The following is a 21,767-nucleotide window of genomic DNA, read 5'->3' as shown; positions in this document are numbered from 1 at the left end:
AAAAAAAGTTGACAAAAATTAAGGTGCAATATAATATTCTATTTCTCCTGACCTGCGACTTTGCACCAAAAGATAACACTCTACCACTAACCTACCTTGCCTTCTTTCATAATTAAAAATGCTTTCCAACTGAAATTTATAAATACTCTACGCATTTTAATTGCGATTTATTTTATTACTGGATGATAGTCTATCCGTCATTATAAACAATTCTAATACTTTGTTATTGAAAATTGTGATTTGCGCAATACGGAACTCGATAGTCATTTGGAACATTAATTTTCTTCTTTGTCTTCCGCAGTGTGAAGTCTATGCACAAACAGAGCTAACAGATAGGGATACAGATGAAGAAGGCTAGTAGATGTTTATCTTTCAGATGTAGTAAAAATGCAAGTTTAGTGATAAAATATTTGCTGTAATCTTGTAATAATATTACAACCGTCCGCCCCTCGTTTCGAAAAGGAAATGAAGGAGAATAGAGAATTAAATCGCATGGACATCTCACAGGTAGGGAATATGAGTTGACATGGCCTCTTTAGTAGCGTTTGTTTACAAGAATATGACAAAAAGAAGAAGCAAGAAGATATTGAGAATGGTTAACTTACAGTTGCAAATAATACAGAGAAAGGAAAAGTTAATATGTGGAGTATTCCACATTAAATCTTCCATGTTTGCATAGACAATGAACAATGGTGTATTGATGAAAACAAAAGTTCCTAGATAAGTTCGGGATGAAATGGCAAGTTTTCTTACAGATAAATATTAATATATGTAATTGTACTAGAATATATAGTACATACGTTTCATTAGTTATCGATTAACTATAGCTGAGTTATGAAAATATGTCATTTGATTGCATCTGTATTCACTTCATAGTGGTGACCATACGGAAGTGACAGTAATAAACAGTGGGTAATAAATGTACTATTATCTCTGTGTCACGTGCATATTGTTTACGAAAGTTGTATGAAAACTGATGGGTAACAACAAGTTAATGTTTGCGATTCAGGTGCTAGGAAGTATATGTCATTCTGCGTTTCACTGTATTTTAATCTGAAAACAGTGTTGTTCATAAGATAATTTGGGGTAGGACATTAAAGAAATAAGTAGGCCTCCTTGCTGGTTCATTTGTTAGAATTAGAAACAGGTCAGCGTATGTTAAAGTTATAGAGACCAATCTATAAAATACGTCAATGAGCTGAGGTGATTTGGAACACACTAATTCCAATGAAGTAACTTAAGTTATATTATGTCACAATTAGGAGGGCATTACTGCTGTATTGCCGGACCAATTTGAAAATCGAAAAAAAAAAGTAGCAAAATATACTGCACTCTGTTATATTTTGTTAAATTGCATTGACTTACGTTAGATTACGTGCAGTTTTACTATACGGATCCATAATGTTAGTATGAGGAGGAGTAGGAGTAGTAACGAGTTAGAGGCCCCGCAGGGATTGGTTGTGTTCTGTTCGTGACATGAAATAAGCAAATTAAAGGTATACCCAAATTTTTGTGTACATTTTACAATCTATGGATCCGTATAGTAAGACAAGTATACCTCTCCGCGAAATAGTCCGTCCGCCTCCACATACAGTGCCGCTTACAACATCAAAAATAACCAACAAATACAACCCTTTTCTTGACTTTTACTATTCTCCTTGTCTGACTCACTTATTCTTCCTCACAAACTTAAATAAATTCTCTAATTGATCCGGTAAATTTCATAAAATTGTTCCGGCGATACAGCAGTTAACCCATTAGATTAAGATTAAAGTTACCAAAATTTGCAGGTGAAATTGTTAAAAATCACAGACTGGTGTCTAAGGAACTTGCGGGTAAACTTTACAAGACACGCTCCAGCTGCGCATCGATAAGTAGGGCCCTTTTAAAAAGTATAGTAGAGTAGGGTAGAGTAGAGTAGAGTAAGATATAAATAAGTAGGGTAGGGGTTAGGAACGGGTTAGCTTAAGGTAAAGTAAGTTTTGATCCATTTTCATAAAATGATTAGTGTGTAATTTCTCGTTTCTGAGTGAGAATACTTGCTGGAGTGGGCGTTGTAAAGTTAACCCGAACTTACTTATGCAAACGGCATACCTCTAACTAAAGTAAATCATACATGCTCTGCATAAAAACACCTACTTGCATGGATGTTCTATATTGTATTCCGACTTCGACGTCCTGACGAGCACCTGTATGCTACTTGCCTGGTTGCTCGCTCTTTCTGTTTGTTGTGATACTTCTGGAATATGTCCTGCTTGTTCAGTTGGGGTTTAACGTTTCACAGTAGTTACAAGCAGAACCCCTCGTGGAGGATCTATACAGTATGTTGGAAAAGTAATGGAACTTTTTAAATTAAAACGAATTAGGTACCTATTTTACCAACTGTAGTTCATTTTATTCAAAATACATCCGTTCCGCCTCAATACACTACTGGGCACATTCAACCAATGCTAGCATAGAGTTTTCAATATCTTTCATCGGAATCGCTTCAATAACCCTCGTCACGGCAGACTGGACATTGTAACATTGTGTTCTTTCATAGCCAATTTTATTTTTAGGAATAGGAAATACTCACACGGCGATAAATCAAGCGAATACGGAGGATGTGAAAGCACAGATTTGTTTTTTAACCAAAAAGTCACGAACTGCGACTGTTCTGTGATATGGTGCATTGTTGTGCAATAAAGACCAACTGCCTGGTGCTCGATACCCGAGTTTTACGCGAACGATTCGCTTCCACAAACACACCATAACACCCACATAATATAATACACACACACTTTCCGTTTCTTTGCGTGTATCATGTCTTTTGTGTATTTAATTCTTCCGCAATCCATTTCACAGTCGAATTCGCATCATGAGCGCTATTTCACGCACTTGTTCCATCAACTCATCGCGATTTTTGTTTTTTGGTCTGCCTGGCTTTGGGTCGTCTTCCAAGAACTCATGACCATCCCGGAATTGCGTATTCCACTCGAACACTCGTGTACGAGATGAGCACTCAGCACCTTACACTTGTTTCATCATTTCCAATGTTCGTGTAAATGTTCGGCGTACCTTGAAACAACTTTTAATATTGACTCTTTGCTTCATCGTGTTTCTGTGACGAGGTGACACCAGATACACTCACTTTTCTTGCTATAACGTGACAATCCGTTAATCGGTTCTCATGATTGTGGTCTCGTTTCGTTGAGCAGATATTCAGCTTTCAGATGATATATTGCTTCAATAGATGGAGCTAGTGCTTATCTGTGTGTGTTTTTTTTAAAGTTCTGTTACTTTTTCGACTTACTATGTAGGTAGCAGACACCATATGACATACAAGTCACAGCGCAAAATTGGTCATAAAGACATGACGGAGAAAATTCAAGTTTTGTATTAGACACCAGGGAATACGGGAAAGAAATATGTGCAATATCGCCAAAGTGTATATTTATTTATTTTTATTTCAGAAATGACCTCTACTGTCTTAGAAAGACTTATTCGATTAGTGAATCACCATTGTTACTTACACCGTGTTGTTATATAATTATATGTATTATACAGGCCCATTTAATAACTACTGACTGTTGTACTGATGCCTTTTAATATGATAGAAACTTGTTAGCAATTTGTCACCTTAGAAATTTGTTGGCAACTTATCACTTTGGGTAAAGTTACATTAACATGCCAGATGGTGTTCTTATGTAGGCACTAAGGTTCTAAAGAAGTCTTCCTTTAAGCGGATCTACCGATCATCACTAATACGCCTGTGCGTAATAGATGGAAATCTAAATAGTGGTGACTATCTAGCACAGATTGCTTAATTTCTAGAGCGAAACGTTACAGACTGACGATGGTAATGTAAACTAATGATTGATTTTTGTCAAAGATGGGGCTGTAATGGACATTGGTGATTGTGTTCTGTGGCTTCTAAGACGAATTTTGTGATCTGGTGCTTTGGACTTGCTTCCCTTGTGATGGCGTACTTAGTGAAAGTGAGAAATTGTTAATAGAGCAACCAGTTAGTAGAAGATTATTATATGTTGGTCGTTTGTTGAAGTTTGGCTCCCCTTTTTACCATCGAAGCCATATGAGACATTGTTCTACAGTTTTATATGGAACTCAAACTACCGTAATGATTTCGACTTTAACCCTTGTACCCTGTCAGCTCTTGAACTTATGAAAGAATTAAATATGATTGGGGTCAAACAAGACCCCAGATAGGGTACAAGAGTTACAGAATCTGTAATTGGGAATCGAATTCGGAAGCCTATGCGCCAAAGGCGACCGGGCTAGCTCTTAGACCAGCGGGAAGGAGATTATCTACGAAAAGGAACAGTATTTATAGATTCGAAACCTATTTTTATTCAGCATATCAATAACATCTTAACTTAAAATCATAAAGAGATTATGTAGAACCGTTGTTTATCACAAACTGGAAGGACCGGTAAATGTATAAAATGAAGCATAATTCTTCAATATGTTAAAATACATAATCCTAACTGTCGGTAACAAATAGGAGGTTTGGAAACAGGGTTTGCCCTAGTGAGCCCAACCCGAAAAAATCCCGCTGGGTTTTTTTTTGGGTTGAACCCACCTGAAAACCCCACCTGGGTTTTTGAGCTTTTTGTTAGTACATTATTGGTACAGTCCGTAGCAAAAAAACCTGCAACATGAGCATGTAAGTTTATTGTGAAACGAAGTCTCAGGGGAGGACGCCGAGGTTTCTTCTGACGTGATTCGTGCCACTTACATGCTCATGTTGCAGTTTTTTTTTTCTGCGGACTGTACAACTAAGGTAATCACAATGAAAGCGAGTTTTATCAGATTTTGGACTTCCCTTGGGCGAATTAAATGCTTTCACTTTAAAATATACAACAACATTCAACGTAGGAAGACCTTTATAAAGTTCTGAATGCACTGAATGAATAAATAAAAAAAAATTACCTTAGCTTGAAATAATTATAGAACAAATTAGTGTATGTATTATGCTTACAGCGTATTTGAAGTAAAATATGAATTTTTGTATTTCGAAAAATACTTTGCGTCAATACTGTGCTCGGCGACGCCGAGGAACGTTATTCCTTCATACGTTTGACGGGTTTAAGGCCATAGTAGCTGGTACTACCGGTAAACAGTGGTACTGTTCAGCCAGTTCGCTAGACCCGTTGTTAAAATATTTCGTGTTCTCAGAACCATTTGTTATATCCAGACATAATAAATTTTACCCAGTTATACCCAGGAACATTTAAATTTTTGTTTAACTATCTTTGTTTTTTGAAATTGTTATTGCTACAGGGTTATACACACGATCTCTCAGAACAAGGTATAAGGGTTTATTTCTTAATATCAAATACTCAGGTATCAAGAACGAGAACTGGGATCACATGAATGTAATGGTGAGGGTTATCTAATTTGAGACACATGTATAACATTATCAACATTCTTAATCCATTGCTGCATTAAGGTCTTTCTAATACTTTTTGATAAACATCTATCTTGGATAATTCGTTTCCAAGATATTTACAGTACTACTTAATTTGATCACACCATCTTGTATTAGGATGCTGTGTAGGTCTCTACTTGCTACTTGTAGTATCCAGTGAAAAATTTGCTTTTGTCTACCTTCTATGGTTTGTTTCCTAAAAGAGTTTGTATGGTTTGTTTCCATCTATCTATCTACATACTCACTCTCACTCTCTCTCATATATATATATATATCAGGGATGCAAATAACCACTCACTCGGGGCGAGTGGTTTATCGGTGTGGGCGAGTATTTAATATCATACTGAAGGTAAGTAAATGATTGCTATTGTGAGTTGTGGGCTAGTAAAATTTTGTTACTTATTTGCATCCCTGATATATATAAAATTAAGGTTGGTTGAATTCGGGTAACATTTTGGTGGGGTAAACAAACATGATGAAAGTGGTACTCTGTGGCTTCTTGATAGTGGGAAATAAAAGAACTGTGCAGTTAAGAACTGTTTAGGGGGGACTTTACTGTGAGCAGATGGATTTTATGTCAATTCCAGCCAGATATGGAGTACATATTGTATACGCATTCTGAACTGCTACCTGCAGTAGTATAGTGGTACAGAATTCAGAGAACGTCAGATCGGAGCTCTATCCATTTACAACCTAAAATATGTTAGAAGTATCATTCCAGATTCGTTTGTAGATAACAACGTTAGCTTGCTTTTGTTGTGTTTCCAATTATAACCACAGTGTAGAGAGGAGTAAATATTCTCAAGGAATGTTTGGTTACCCCACCAAAATGTTACCCGAAATAACCCACCTTAATTTTATATATATATATATATATATATATATATATATATATATATGGGTGTGTGTACAGAGCCGGTTGTTAAAAAATTGCTAGTAACACAAGCATTCTTCAGTAAAATTTGGTTTTTCAACAACAGTTAGTTCAGTCATTTGTTGCTACTCTTTAAATAAGCATTCTGCAGAATCAACGCCAGCAATAGCGTAAAACTTCTTGTCAAGTTTAATAAGCTTAATGCTCGGAGTTCCAAAGACTACGTAACGCTACTATTTAAAGTATTGAATTCAAACTTCCGTATAGTGGTAGTTTCGATGTGCAGTAAAGAAAGCTGCATTTTCGGGGAAAAAAAACCGTCGTGAAAAAAGTGCTCGGGGAATTCCCGCAATTGAACAATGCATCAGAAGTGAATGCTTCAACAATAAAACTATTTGTGTTTCACTGGAAGATATTTAATTTCATTTAAGAGATAGTGAAACATTTGCTCTATAAAATATGAATTATATCTTTGTTAATTGTTTTAAATTAATTTTCGGGAAAGATCCATCTTGCAACAAGTGCTCGGGAAATTCCCATAATTGAACGCATAAAGTGTCGGAATAAACTTAAAACCATTTTTTATACTGGGAAATATTTATTTCATATAAGGCATTTTGAAACGTTTATTTTATAAAACATATATCATTTTTTAATTTTTATTTATTTATTTATTTTTATTTTTTTATTTATTTATTCATATTTGGCGAACGCCACTCAGGCTCCTGGGATGAGTCGATCTACATTTGTTTGTGTGTCTGCCTGTACCACACACACTACAGGGTATAACTTTCGGTCTTTTAGTTGAAATTTTCAGGGTAGAAACACGAAACACTTTAAATTAGCTGTATATATTTTGGCCTCGATCCAACGTACAATTTCATATTGATGGCCATTTTTCAAAATAGCGGATATCCACGCTACAGGGTGCAATTTTCGGATTTTTAAGTTGAAATTTTGAGGGTAGAAGGACGAGACAGTCTTAATTTGCCGTATAAATTTTCTCGGCGATCTAATATAAAATTTCAAAATGGCCACTATTTTTTTTTTTTTTTCAAAACAGCAGTGAATAGAAAATGATTGCAAGTTGTGACAATGACATTCTTGAAATATGTCACATTTTAACACTTTTACCCCAAAGACATCCTAAATTTGGGATAAAATAATTTCCTTACTGCAGTTTCCTTCCTCCGTACATAAGGATATGTTTTTTTATTCGTTAAGCTTCTATTACATCAGTTCCAGTTGTATTTACAATCGTGGTCCTTTCTACTTACAAATAATTTGTTTCCTCGTAATATTTCGTGTGACACCATGGTTGTATTAATGAATTGAGAAAAAGCTGTTTTTAACACACCAATTCCTTTGTATGTACGAATTCAGTGATAGACAAAAAGTGAAAAATGCATAACTGGACCGAGATCTTCGGCGTACCACGCCGATGCATTAACTACTAACGCCAACCATTGAGCTCCCTGATCACTGATGCACTTTTTCACGCTTTGTGTAACTCCACGGTTATTCATCCTCAGAAGAGGGGACGCGGTAGAGCGTTCACTTCTGAGACGTAAGGTCCTTGGTTCGATCCCAGCTCGCGCCAAGTGAGCTTTGTAGTGGACAAACCATCATGCGTGTGGGTTTTCTCCTGTTTGTCCCGTTTCCTCCCACTTTCTTCATTCCACCATTTCATTCATTTCTCATTATCACCTTCTTTAGCCTAGCCGACATAAACGTGAGACGTAAATCTTAAAAGGTTTCATTTTTTCTTCCTTAGTAGAACAAGGATATTTTATTCAAAATATGGAGAAAATAAGTTACATTTTTATTGTTTCAACTTCAGATGGATTTTGTTTGATTTTATATTTAAAAAAATGATAAATATTCTGTTACGTACGTTTCTTCAATATCATTACCATAATCACGTGTCTAAACGAAGACAAGGTAAATGTGTTTATTAATGAACACTATTGGGATACACTTTTATAAATTAAAATTCCAAATCTTGTATCCGTGAGAAAAAAAAAATGTGGTGTAACTTTTTGAACTGCTACGCTAGACACAATGAGTCTATCATTGAAGTTAAAGAAGTAAGTGAAGAAAGTATCAATGCCTACTGAAATAATATAACAAAGCAGTTTTTTCTACTTTTTTTTTCATGGATATAAGCCCCATAGCAGAACATGCCGCCCTGTGATGTGATCGCAGAAAATTTGCTGTGTCTGTGCAGAAAAATTGCCAGAGGGTATATATATATATACCCTCTGGCAATTTTTCTGCACAGACACAGCAAATTTTCTTTTGCAATATATATAAAAGTCAACAGAAAAGTACAAAAGCATGCCTGCTATGTTTAGATATCTTAAATGCACGGACTACTTGCATAAATATAGTATGAACTGTTTTTTTACGTCGCGTAAAGCGTATTTTTAAGAATCATAAGCAGCATGATCCCCGGATTTAAAGCACCATGAAACCATAAAATAAGCGCGCAAATATGCATGATAAATTGCAAAAGTAAACAACAAATAAACGAAACTTAAATAAAATATTTGTTTTGGTAGAATTCTACCTTATGTGAGGGTGTTACAGCATACAAAGTAGGCCAAAAACCCTTCTTTCTGACTGTGTAGGAAGTATACAGTCCTTCGGTCATGACATTTTATATAATTTACTTATTGTTATCCATACTTATTGTTAAACGCTTGCAGGGACATGGGTTTAGAAGTAAATGCAGAGAAAACTAAATACATGGAAGTGCGTCGGGATCGTAATAAGGCAAATTGTGGGGGCGTTAAAATATTAAATAATACTTTTGATAAAGTGGACACTTTCAAATATTTAGGATCAATATTAACAGATGAAAATCATATTCACGAAGAAATTAAATGTCGACTAAAAGCAGGGAATTCGTGTTACTATTCGGTTCAGAATCTCTTGTCGTCGCGAATTCTGTCGAAGAATTTGAAGCTTAAAATATATAAAACGATAATCATGCCTGTTGTTCTGTATGGTTGTGAAACATGGTCGCTTACTCTGAGGGAAGAACATAGACTGAAAGTATTTGAGAACAGGATCCTGAGAAGAATATTCGGACCCAAGAGGAACGAGAATGGGGAATGGCGGAAACTTCATAACGAGGAACTACATAGTTTATACGGTTTACCCAACATTGTTAGGGTCGTCAAGTCTAGGAGGCTTAGGTGGGCAGGTCATGTAGCTAGAATGGAAGAAAGTAGAAACGTTTTCAAAGTCTTGACTGGTAGACCCATAGGAAAACGACCATTAGGAAGACCTAGGCGCAGATGGGAGGACAATATTAAGATGGATCTCGCAGAGATAGGAATACAAAGTAGAAACTGGATGCAATTAGCTAAGGATAGAAGTCAGTGGAGAGCTTTTGTGAACGCGGCACTGAACCTCCGGGTTCCATAGGCCATAGAGTTAGTTAGTTATCCATATAGGTATTGACTTAGTTTCTTTCTTATCTGTTCTTAACTTATTTTCAACTTACACCTTAAGCTCGGGACAAACCAAAACAAGTAAATTCATTTCTTAATACATTAAAATGTCATACTTTATCAAAGCTGGTCTGTATACCTACTTTTGGGACACTATGTATAAGGAAGGTCATCCTGAGGTTCTCTTTTTTTTTTCTGGAGCTCATGCAACTGTCACTGAAAAATGATTTGTACAGTGAAAATATTCTTTCAGCTTCACATAACGTCACATTTTGAAGCAATACAGTTCTTCCTTGGCGAATTCCTCTTCAGTCTCTCTCTCTCTCTCTCTTCACCGGAATGCTTTCTTAGTAGAGGCGCAGTTGTAGGAAAAATCGCTTTCGTGTGCAGTTTGATGATACAAACATACCGTTTGTGACATTCGATTATTCTCACGTTCCTGATGAACAATTACCGTGGTGTCACTCTTTCTGGTCCTTAGGACGCGTGTGGTGACGTTATCAATATGGCCGCCACTTCAAACTACTTAACACATATTATCTTGAGAACCACTCAACCTATTTTTATTCTGCTTGCGTCAAATGAAACGTTTAATTTCATGTTAAAAATGAAATGTGGAATTGAAAAGCTAATTTAAATACTGCAGCCGACGGCGGTAAGTCCGAACCTTTCCAGTACACCATCAAATGTGATGTACTTACTGTGTCCATTCAAGATATCGTGAAAGATACGAATTGCTGAATTTTGACAAAATTTACTTAAAATATCTGTTGGATAATAGCACATGAATCAATAACAAATGAACTGTAAAGAAACGTATATTTATACCCTATTTTCGTTTCAACCCTCCATACAGACAATCAGTTAAGTCACAAGAGCAGCTATTGGCGCTTTCAGTTACACTTATATATATATATATATTGCACATAAAGAACATATGTAATACAGAAATAACTTTTTTCTTCACCCTGCTAACGAGGAACGTCTCTATTTTCGAAGAAGTACTACCACTCAATAGTGAAACCACTACACACATTGCACATGGCCAACCTAAGGTACTACTCTTTATTTATTGATGAACTCATCGTCATTTAGATATGAGGATTCATTCTTAAATTTATTATAACAAAATGATCCATTTGCACTGCACTCACACATTTCAGTACAGGGAAGTTTATTTGCTGGACATCTGTACGGAAGATTGCAATTATTTCTAGTTTATGCGCAACGTACTAACTTTAAAATAGAATCTGGCGCTTAAGGTACGTAATTCACAGTACACAGGCGTAATATCTGAATTTTCTTCACACCAATCATGGCCAAGTGGCGAAAGTATACAAGACTTAACTTCATCATCTTGATTCCATACAATCATTTGGTAGTTTACTCTCTGGAAAGCGGGTATGATGATTTTCGAGGTGGAGCTAGTTTCTTCCAATTTGTCTGTATTTTGCTGAACATATTGCAACGAAGTTCTGCTAGAGAAGTAATTTTTGTTGCTGGTTGATAAATTTTACAGATGAATGCTTCAAACTGATCTATTAGTATAGGAGAAAGTTCTTGCCTTCCAAGACTGTAATGCAAAGAGGGTCTTCTCATTAGAGTTTTCAAATGCCTTCCACTAATGTGTTTTCCTTTGCCGAATAAACATCTAGTACTGTCACATCCAGAGAAGTCATGTAACGCTGGAACTCTTCTGATAAAACCTGATATGTCTTTAGGTCTGGTCCTTTACTTAAAGCATGTAGCACCGGCATTCCATCAACTAAAGCAACTGAGAAGCCCCTTTCGCTTAGGATAGGTTTTAGTTCTTTTCTTTGCTCAGTCAAGTCTGGAGGCAATTGCATTTCTCCTGAGAAGTATCAGATTTTGGTAGAATCTTCAAAATTTCAGGTAACATGCTTTGTTACTGCACAGATGCATCATTCCATCTAAATTAAAAAGAAAACGTGGCATAACGGAAAACTCATAACATCCCAGCACATCACATAAATCCGTCTGGCGCTATTATGTTAGTTGCAACGTTATGGTATCAGCACCTACGTATATCTTTATTTTGGTTATCCTAATGATGTGATCATCTTCAACATAATCTTCTTCATGACATGGGTAGTGACGAGCATTTACGAAGTATTTTTTTAAATACTTATTCTTATGTCCATACCTCGAGAACTAATAAGCCGATTTGATTTTCTTTACAGCAAATTAAAGATCTTAAACTACACTAAAATTTATGTCCAATACATGTTCTCGTAAACCTGATAGGTTTTTGTTTGTAATTTGCCAAAAATCATAAATTTTGATTTCGGAAAATGCATAAAGTCCCTCGTACATTTTTAATTATCGCTCGTATGAAAAAAATTCATTGAACATAATTTTTAGCTTTAAACTGAAACTTTCATTTGACACAAGCAAAATAATAATTGGTTAAGTGGTTCTCCAAGATATGTGTTAAGTACTTTGAAGTGGTGGCCATATTGATGATGTCACCACACGCGTTCTAAGGGAGAAAAAGAGTGATATAATGTTAATTATTCATTAGGAACACGAGAACAATCGAATGTCGCAAACGGCATGTTTGTATCATCAACTTTCATGCAAAGTTAAAACTGCCCCTATTAATTGACTTATTCTTATGTCCATACCTCGAGAAATAATAGGTCGATTTTGATTTACTTTACAGTAAATTAAAGATCTTAAATTACACTGAAATTTATATTTTGTAACATGTTTTTTGTAAACCTGATAGTTTCTTTGTAATTTGAAAAAAAAAAAAATGATTTCGAAAAATATATAAAGTCCCCGTACGTTTTTAATTATCGCGTATATGAAAAAATGTCACTGAACATAATTTTTAGCTTGAAATTAAACGTTTCATTTGACGCAAGCAGAATAAAAATAAGTTGAGCGGTTCTCAAGATGATACGTGTTAAGTAGTTTGAAGTGGCGGCCATATTGATGACGTCACCACACGTGCCCTAAGGTCTGGAAAGAGTAACACCATGGTAATTTTGCATCAGGAACGTGAGAATAATCGATTGTCGCAAACATGTTTGTGTCATCAACTTGCATACGAACTTACAACTGCCCCCTGCTATCTAGAGATTTTACAATGTTCCGTTTTTTTCAGTAATACCTAGCAGAGCTTGTCGAGTGCAGTTGTAGCAACACATGCCACGTTCCGTATCAGTCTTTGCAAAATTTTGTGGACCGCAATGCAAGAAAAAACTGGAAGAAAAACAACTACTAATCGTAACTCAAAATTGGTACTCCCACTCCATTTTTCGATAGATCTTTCCAAACATCTGTACGTAAACAATTAGAAAGCACGGTTTAAAAACGTCAAAATATTTGTATCGAATCCCCAGCCTAAGTATTTGACCATTAAAATATTCCTTAGCTTAGGTGGTAATTTTATTATAGATGCAAGGGCTGGAGGAAAAAAGGCTTTGCTTTATATATATATATATATATATATATATATATATATATATATACACTGCTTTTTGCTTTAATTATTGTAGCTATTTGAATAATTTATGATAAAAATGCTTTAGTGAACATTTATTAGTGCTAACAATAACTTCTCTGAAAAATATAGTGGCTAGACCAAGTAGTACAGAATTATCATATCAAACTTACGCATAAAGTAGTACTTTAGCGTTTTTTGAGCTAAAGACTCCGTATATGTAGAAGATTAAAGAATACAAGTGTAACCAATACAAAACATTAACTAACCAGCGAGTGAAGGTTACAAACGCTATACTCAAGTTTTCTATTTGAAATATATTGACATGGTATAGAGAAGGAAAAAGATAAATTGTGTAAATAACTATAGAATCCACTACAGGAAAGCAAACGTGATACTTAAGAAAAATCATAACAATAAAAGAAGCAAAAGTTTCCGTTTTTGCTTTGTTTTTCTCTTAAAAAGCTTTTTAGCATCTCTAATGAATACAATCGTTTTTGAATATTTGTTGACTATTCAAAATCAACAAATCAACATCAAATTTCATACTTCTGCTTGGATCGTGGAACATTGTGTTCTCTATTTGATATCTTGTACTTTGTTTAGACTATACTGAAACAACTTTATTTATAATTATAAAATCTTGTGAAATGTCTGGTAATAATTATGTGTTTTTAATTGAAAGGTAATTATATTTTCTGTTTCATAATTTTTTCTTTGTAATTCAGTAGTGCAGAAGGTAATCTAAATGGAGTGAACGTACGATCTTCATGAATAAGGCGGGAGACGATCTGAGCGTGCCCATTGGAACTGAGCGAGTGAATCAATGGGAAAGTGTGTTTCTTGCTTCAAAGTCCCACCACCTCCTGACTCTACGACTAACAGGACAGTGGAAAAGGACAAAGAAGGCCAAACTGGTAGGTACTGGAAATAGATATCGGTGATAAAGCATACTTTTCGTCCATTAGTTTGATTCTTGTCTTGACTTTTTTTGAAGGTAGGGTGTTTGTTTTAAATATAAATGTAGACAATAGCCGATTTCATATAATCCCAGATCCTCTCGATAAGTACGAGTTCAATGATACACAAAAAGTTAAAAAATGTATGATTGAGTCGGGATTCCAACCCGGATCCTCCGGCTTATCGTGCCATACTATTCAGTCTGCTCCCTGAAGAGACTACGGTGTTCTATCGTTCTTGAAGACGGTTCTGAGTGACGGTTGATTTATATTAAGTATGATAAATGAAGCAAAAAACCGATTTTATATCATACCAGATCTTGAGACCCGGGTTCGAATCTCGGTCCAGTCGTGCATTTTCTCACTATTTATTTATCATGTCTATTGTAATTAGTAGAAATATAAAAGTTGTCGGTTGCTTGGTACTAAGAGTAACTTCCTTAGTTGTTTTACAAAATCAGAGCAACAAACTCAACTTACAATATTTACAATAAAAGATAATTTTATCTTACTTTATACAGAGACTCACTTTAATATTCGGCCACCACACTGTACTTGCATGTTATCTTAAATTATGAACTACAGTAAAGTAGAGTGATAATATTGTTTATGCTATGTGAAACCTCTATATTTTCTGCAACTTTTTACAAAAATTAAACTATAAAATATTAACTCTTACGTACAAAAATCAGAACATTTCTTCTCAAACACAAAAATTATAATCACTTTAATATTCGGCCACCACGTAATGTGGAACTTTCTTGTTGCCTTCTTCGATGCAAGAAAAAGGTTTTAATACCTAATTGGATACTCTTTATTGTGTATCACCTCCTTCAAGTGATTTTGAATATTTCCAGTTATTTTTGCGGTATATTCAGCAGCAATATTGGCCCATTCTTCTGTTAACCTTCTCTGATGTTCCTCCTTTGATGTTACCGCCACTTTCCGAATTCTAGGGTCGAGTTCATCCCACAAATTTTTAATGGGATTGAGGTCCGGACTGTGTGGTGGAGTTTCGATAGCTTTGGGGCAGTTGTACAGAAGCCAGTCACGCACAACACACGCCTTATGATTTGGGTCGTTATCGTAATAAAATTTAAAAGTCTCGCTGATTCCAAATTTGTCCGCACTCTTGTGTAAAGTCTCTTTTAGAATGCTCAGGCATTGTTCTTTTGTCATTTTAGCATTTATAAACCTGAGTTCATCCATACCGACAGCAGATATGCACCTCCAAACCATTGTGCTACCACCACCATATTTGACTGTTGCTTGTAAATTCAGTTTCCTTAGTTCTTCATTCGCCTTTCGCCACACTACAACCGTGCTATCTGTTTTTAAAATGTTGAATTTGCTTTCCTCAGCAAAAATAACGTCTTTCCATCATTCTGATTCCCTTTGCTCATAGATTTTAGCGAACTGAAGTTGTTTCTATCTGTACATTTTGTTGACAAATGGTTTCTTTCTAGCTACCTTCCGTGGTATCCTTCATTTCTCAGTACTTTCCGAACAGTCTCTGAGTGTACATCCTTTCCACACTCTTGCAACAATTCCGTTGCAATCTTCAGTGCACTTAATTTTGGGTTTTTCTTCACTTTTTTCACAATCGCACGTTTGTCTTGTTCATTTAGCTTGCTAGGCCGACCATTCTGCTTCACGGATTCTATCCTGTCTTCGTTCTTATAACGTCGCAAGATATCACCGACTGTACTGCGTGGTATATTTAAGAGACGGGCAATATACTTATTGGAATCCCCCCTTTATGACGAAAAATGACCAGCTGGCTCTGCTCAAAGATTGTGTTACAACTTTTTCGCCCCATTGGAAGTGTTATACTGCAAAGCCAATACCCATTCACACTTTCTAACACGAAGACAAAAAAAGAGTTGTACATACGACGTTCCTTCCCCCAATCATATTGTTCTGTAAACTAGAGATACAGCAGTATGATCATCAAGTCACTTTAGTGGCCGAATATTAAAGTGACATAATATGAAGGCAGTTCGTAGAAACATAGGAGTTAGTTAGGCATAGTACGCATTTACAACTTTTTACACATTACGAAATAGTACACGAGACATGATATTTGTTCCCTGTCATCGCTTAAAAATTTCTATGTATTTACATTAATGAGTCCTTTGACATAAATGACAACAATGTGGGGTGGCCGAATATTAAAGTGAGTCTCTGTATATCAAAGAAACACTAGCACAGAGACACAAAGGCAGGATAGCATAATTGAGGTTTCTTAAGGCGAACGATCGTAAAACCAATGTCACAACGTCATATACCAGCTTATTTAAATGGTTTCATGAGCGTAAGTACCAGTAGCTATAATCAACAATGGAATAACACAAAAATTCTGGTCGTTTGACTGGGTAAGGCACTACACTTGATCCATTAGTCCAAATGGGAGATCGGGATAAACCCTAAAAGTTAAGAAATAGGGATTTTTTTTTTTGTAACAATAAAAAAATGTGTTTCGAAAAATGGGGCTGCAGTACTTTAAAATGTAACTGTAGTTAAACCCAAATGATGAGTCCAATTCAGTCCTTTTAAATCCAAATTGAGTTTGTTGGCGCGATTTCTGCAAAGAGGTGTATTACCTTTCGTATTTAATTTTGAGTTGTACCAGGTTACTAGAGCTCCCTTAGCTAATTGGTTAACGTATGCATCTTCCACACTAGAGAGCCGTGTTCGATTCCTGGTGGGAGTTCATGTGGTTTGGATCCCATATTAAGCTATAGGCCTACGTTTCATATAGCCTTGGTGCTGAAAGGACGTTAAACTTCATTCCCACGACCGTTGATCAGGTTACTGATATCTACTGCTTGAATACCTATTAACTGTAGTACAATGATAAACCTCTAAAGAGAATTGTTTACACAACCTATTTGTGGAAAGTTTTAGCATTTTATTACATTTGATAGTTTATTTAGTTTGAAGTAGATGTGTTAATATCACGAACTTAAGTAGAAACTATGTTTCATTTTTTACCATCTCAAAATTCCAGGATTACAAAATACAGAACTCCTGTACTTAGTTCACGTAATGGTTTCATAATATGAATTCTGTGATTGTTACAAAGGTAAGCTAAGGTATCGCCTTTCACGACTTCTTAACTGAGAGCATTGCTTCGACGTCTAACCAGCCTAACTCTTGATGCAAAGTTAGTTCAGTTTGGTTGGTTGGATTTTAGTTCCGAGACTATATGAGTCGTGGGTTTGAAGTTCAAGGCCGAACCCAGTAAACAATGTACTGAAGGCGTTCACGCTATCCACTAGGTCTGCGAGGAGGGCTCGTCGTGAAAAGGCGTTCTTATTATTTACTTATTTTTTCCACTGACTTAGCTATCACCGTCGCTAGTTGAAGTTTCATCGAAATACATTCTTAGCGACGAACCTGAAAGACAGGTCATTACATCGGAAATGGCCTGGTAAAGCGAGGATGCTATTTCCAAAACAGAAGATTGTTGTCGATATCTCGTTTTTGTTCTAGAGATAAGTGGCGGTATAAACAGTGCAGACACCATGATGGAAATACCAAAATGAGAGTAGCAGCTTTTTCCTAACTTGATTGCTAATAAAATTTTGTAAGCATTATTATCAGTTTAAGAAGAAGAAAAAGAACGAAGAAGTACCCGCCTCTTTAACCTGAAAGGAGAAACCAGTTTCCGGATATATTTGGTAACTTCTTTCACTTTCTCGATTGACAATTTAAAAGTTGAAGAAAGCTTCCTAGTGAAGCTCAGGGATAACAAAAACATAAACAACTTTCGAATTAACAACACTAAAAGGTGACAAGCCACCAAATATATTCCGAAATTTATTTTCTTTTGGAGCAGAGAGGTCAGACGTATATATATATCGGGTGTTGCAAAATAAGTGTTACAACTCTAGGGAGGTGACTCCTGGCACTAAGACAAGAAAAAAACTTCTGTTGAACTTTTGACTATCGGACATAGTTTCGGATCTACAACGTGCCGAAAACGTGGGAAAATGACTTTTGGACGCCAATAGTTCGGAAACTATCCAACATAAAGGGGGCGGGTAAAAAATTCATTGAAGAAGTCATACCTGCTGTATTGAATTTTACATGTTTCACAATCCTACCATGCATACACAAGGGATTCCCCAAAGGAACGTAGGGAGTCCCGGATAATCTGCCAAATGAAAATTGGTATAAATGGGTATGAATTGATAGGGTTTCTACCAGGTAACAATAATTCGTTTGTATTAAGTCGATAACTGGAACAAATACAAAATGGCGGACTCCTTCATGCCCGTTGTGTGTGGTTGTATAATCGCCAGGTATGGATGCTGGCCAACAGTGACGTTCTGAGTATTAAGTGTAGCGAATTTGTACTCAAATGCTCTAGAAAGACTTCTGGAGTGTCGGTAGAGCACAGCAGATGAAGCAGAGTGATTCATATGTGTGGAAATACTTAACGAAAAATGCCCAGAAATGCACTCATACTCAGTAAACGTGTGCTCAAAGCGTCGGAAATGTAAGGATTGGCGTCAAGAACATGAAAGCTATTGCCTATTCACCAATAATATCCCCTCAAACCGATGCAATATTATCTGCACGGTTGCATACCAGTAAGGATGCAACAACTGAGGCCAAGTTGAAATTGTGCAAGAGGACTCACTAAGAAACTGGTAAAATTAAATGAATGTCACTAGTGGGATCGCATGAACGATATTGAAATGTGGCCAATGCGTGTGTTGATATCGACATGTAGCTAATGGACAAATGTCAACATGTCCCACTACTGCTGGGACACCGTCCCACGTGCGAAAAGTAGGAAAATAACTACTCTGGTCTTAAATTTGAGGCCGTGGGCTCCCAGTAGGATTAGAAACTGCGAGCGAAAGCGAGCGCTCTAGGCCTAAGGCTTCGAGGGAGCCTCACTTCATGTTGATATCGACATGTAGCTAATGGACAAATGTCAACATGTCCCACTACTGCTGGGACACCGTCCCACGTGCGAAAAGTAGGAAAATAACTACTCTGGTCTTAAATTTGAGGCCGTGGGCTCCCAGTAAGATTAGAAACTGCGAGCGCTCTAGGCCTAAGGCTTCGAGGGAGCCTCACTTTCTCTGTATTCATTTCTGTGCCAAATTGGTTTATTTTCGTCTTTGTCTTGGCATGTGCATTGTGTGTAAGATACGAATTTCTGGAGGTATTTTCCTATATTTCGAGTACGTCATATGTCCCAGAAGACGTGGGACATGATACAAGTTTGTTAATTACACGCTCTATCACAATTTGAACCATGGATGAAGAGATTTCTTTTCATATGTGTCGACTGTGGGACGTTGATACAATCGTGTCTTAGTTACGTTCTACCAAAAAGTGCACCAGATGTAATAGCAGAATGTACAACGTTATTTTTCTAGTTTTCGCATGTGGGACGGTGTCCCAGCAGTAGTGGGACATGTTGACATTTGTCCATTAGCTACATATTGATATTAACACACACATTGGCCACATTTCGATATCGATAATCCGTCCCACTAGTGACATTCCTTGAGTTTACCCAGTTTCTTAGTGAGTCCCCTTGCACAATTTCAACTTGGGGTCAGTTATTGCATCCTTATTGGTATGCAACCGTGCAGATCATATTGCATCGGTTTGAGGGAATATCATTAGTGAATAGGCAATGGCTTTCATGTTCTTGATGCTATTCCTTACATTTTCGACGCTTTGAACACACGTTTACTGAGTATGAGTGCATTTCTGGGCCATTTTAGTTATGTGTTTCCACACATATGAATCACCCTGCTTCATCTGTTGTGCTCTACCGACACTCCAGAAGTCTTTCTAGAGCATTTGAGTACAAATTCGCTATACTTAATACTCAGAACGTCACTGTTGGCCTGCATTTGTACATGGCGATTATGCAACCACACACAACGGTCAAGGTGTCCGCCATTTTGTATTTGTTCCAGTTATCGACTTAATACAAACGAATTATTGTTACCTGGTAGAAACCCTATCAATTCATACCCATTTATACCAATTTTCATTTGGCAGATTATCCGGGACTCCCTACGTTCCTTTGGGGAATCCCTTGTGTATGCATGGTAGGATTGTGAAACATGTAAAATTCAATACAGCAGGTATGACTTCTTCAATGAATTTTTTACCCGCCCTCTTTACGTTGGATAGTTTCCGAACTATTGGCGTCCGAAAGTCATTTTCCCACGCTTTTGGCACGTTGTAGATCCGAAACTATGTCCGATAGTCGGAAGTTCAACAGAACTTTTTTTCTTGTCTTAGTGCCAGGAGTCAACCCCCAAGAGTTGTAACACTTATTTTGCAACACCCGATATACACCAGTCAAATAGTGTGCTGTAATCGCCGAATACGTTAGATAATATGGTTATTTTTTATTTGTTAGCTTTGCCACACGAAAATATTCGTAAGGAAACTGGGATCCGAGAGTGTCCAACCATTAGAAACGAAATATAATGTGATTTTTTCATTTGTGTGCTTGCGTGATGTTTCTGAAGATTGGAATCAGGAAAGCTTGTAACGTATAGTACAACACTTTAATTCTAATTCTAGTCCAGTCCAGTAAATTAATTATTTTTAATGAAGCGTTTTATTTATTTATTTATTTATTTATTTATAAATCTTCCTATCTTCAAGTGAAGGCCTACAACGTTTTCAGCACATATAACGAGACATCCAGTTAAAAGCAACATCCAAATTATCCATGTAATGTAGTACCGCTGGTTAAACGCCAATTCTGTTGAACGAATATTATTTGTTCTTCAACTTATGTACATCAGTTTCATTATGAGTTCTGTTATAGCTTATGTTGTTAATCTACTTTTCTTCATTAAGCTAGATTCAGATTTGGTCCAGAAAGCAGTTTTATTAATTCTCCACGGGCTTGCTAGCCTAAACGTAAGAAAATCTTCATTTTGTTAGCCTCTTTTATGAGGGAAACGCTTGACACCACGTGGTGACCTTTGAGAGACATTATAATTACCAAAAAGTCGAAAGGTATTTACATGATTCTTTAGAACATAAATATACTGAAGTCTCTGAATATAAACATTTAGCTCTCCAACCTGAAAGAGCTCCTAAACGGGGTGTGGAGAGAATAATAGTAATAAACTGCTAGAAGGTAAATTAATACTAGAGGAAATATTAACCAAATACGAGAGATAAACAACATACAGAAAAGCGTAGCAGTGACACGACCGGATCTTTGGGGCTTCCTGGTAGCTAGATTGTTCGCATGTCCCCTTTGCGTGCTGAAGGGACCAACTTTCAGTGGGAACTCATATGATTCAGATATAATGTAGAACGGTAGTCTACGTCAGGAGCGTTATTTCAGATTTGGTTTGGGGGGGGGGAGAAGACCCCTTGATATAAGTAAAATTTCGCGTTTATCATTGATTTTCTACTATTCTATTGATAAAATCCATATAAACCTTAAACTCGGGGGGGGGACAATTGCCCCTCCCTACTCCCCTAAATGACGCCCCTGGTCTACGTCTTACACAATCCCATTAAACTTCGTGGCGAAAAGGGACATTAAACTTCAAACAAACCAACAACAGTA

The 21,767-nt window shown here is 36.5% G+C and overlaps 1 protein-coding gene across 4 annotated transcripts in view; it reads left to right on the top strand.

Annotated features, from left to right (window-relative positions):
- Window positions 1–307: 307 nt before the first annotated feature.
- SCCRO3 (defective in cullin neddylation 1 domain containing SCCRO3) overlaps window positions 308–21,767 on the top strand; it is a 38,087-nt gene continuing 16,627 nt past the window's right edge. For 2 of the 4 annotated variants that reach the window (XM_081731452.1, XM_081731450.1), the window contains exons 1-2: window positions 308–507; window positions 13,958–14,146. In XM_081731452.1, the coding sequence (XP_081587578.1) occupies window positions 14,056–14,146 (91 nt within the window). In that variant the 5' untranslated portion in view covers window positions 308–507; window positions 13,958–14,055. The other 2 variants (XM_081731454.1, XM_081731453.1) reach the window with 2 other exon arrangements.

The sequence above is a fragment of the Thermobia domestica genome, chromosome 11, assembly GCF_964235325.1.
Source record: "Thermobia domestica chromosome 11, izTheDome1.hap1.1, whole genome shotgun sequence".
Taxonomy (NCBI): Eukaryota; Metazoa; Arthropoda; class Insecta; order Zygentoma; family Lepismatidae; genus Thermobia; species Thermobia domestica.
The sequence above is the reverse complement of the archived record's forward strand: the minus strand, read 5'-3'. Positions and strand labels throughout refer to the sequence as shown.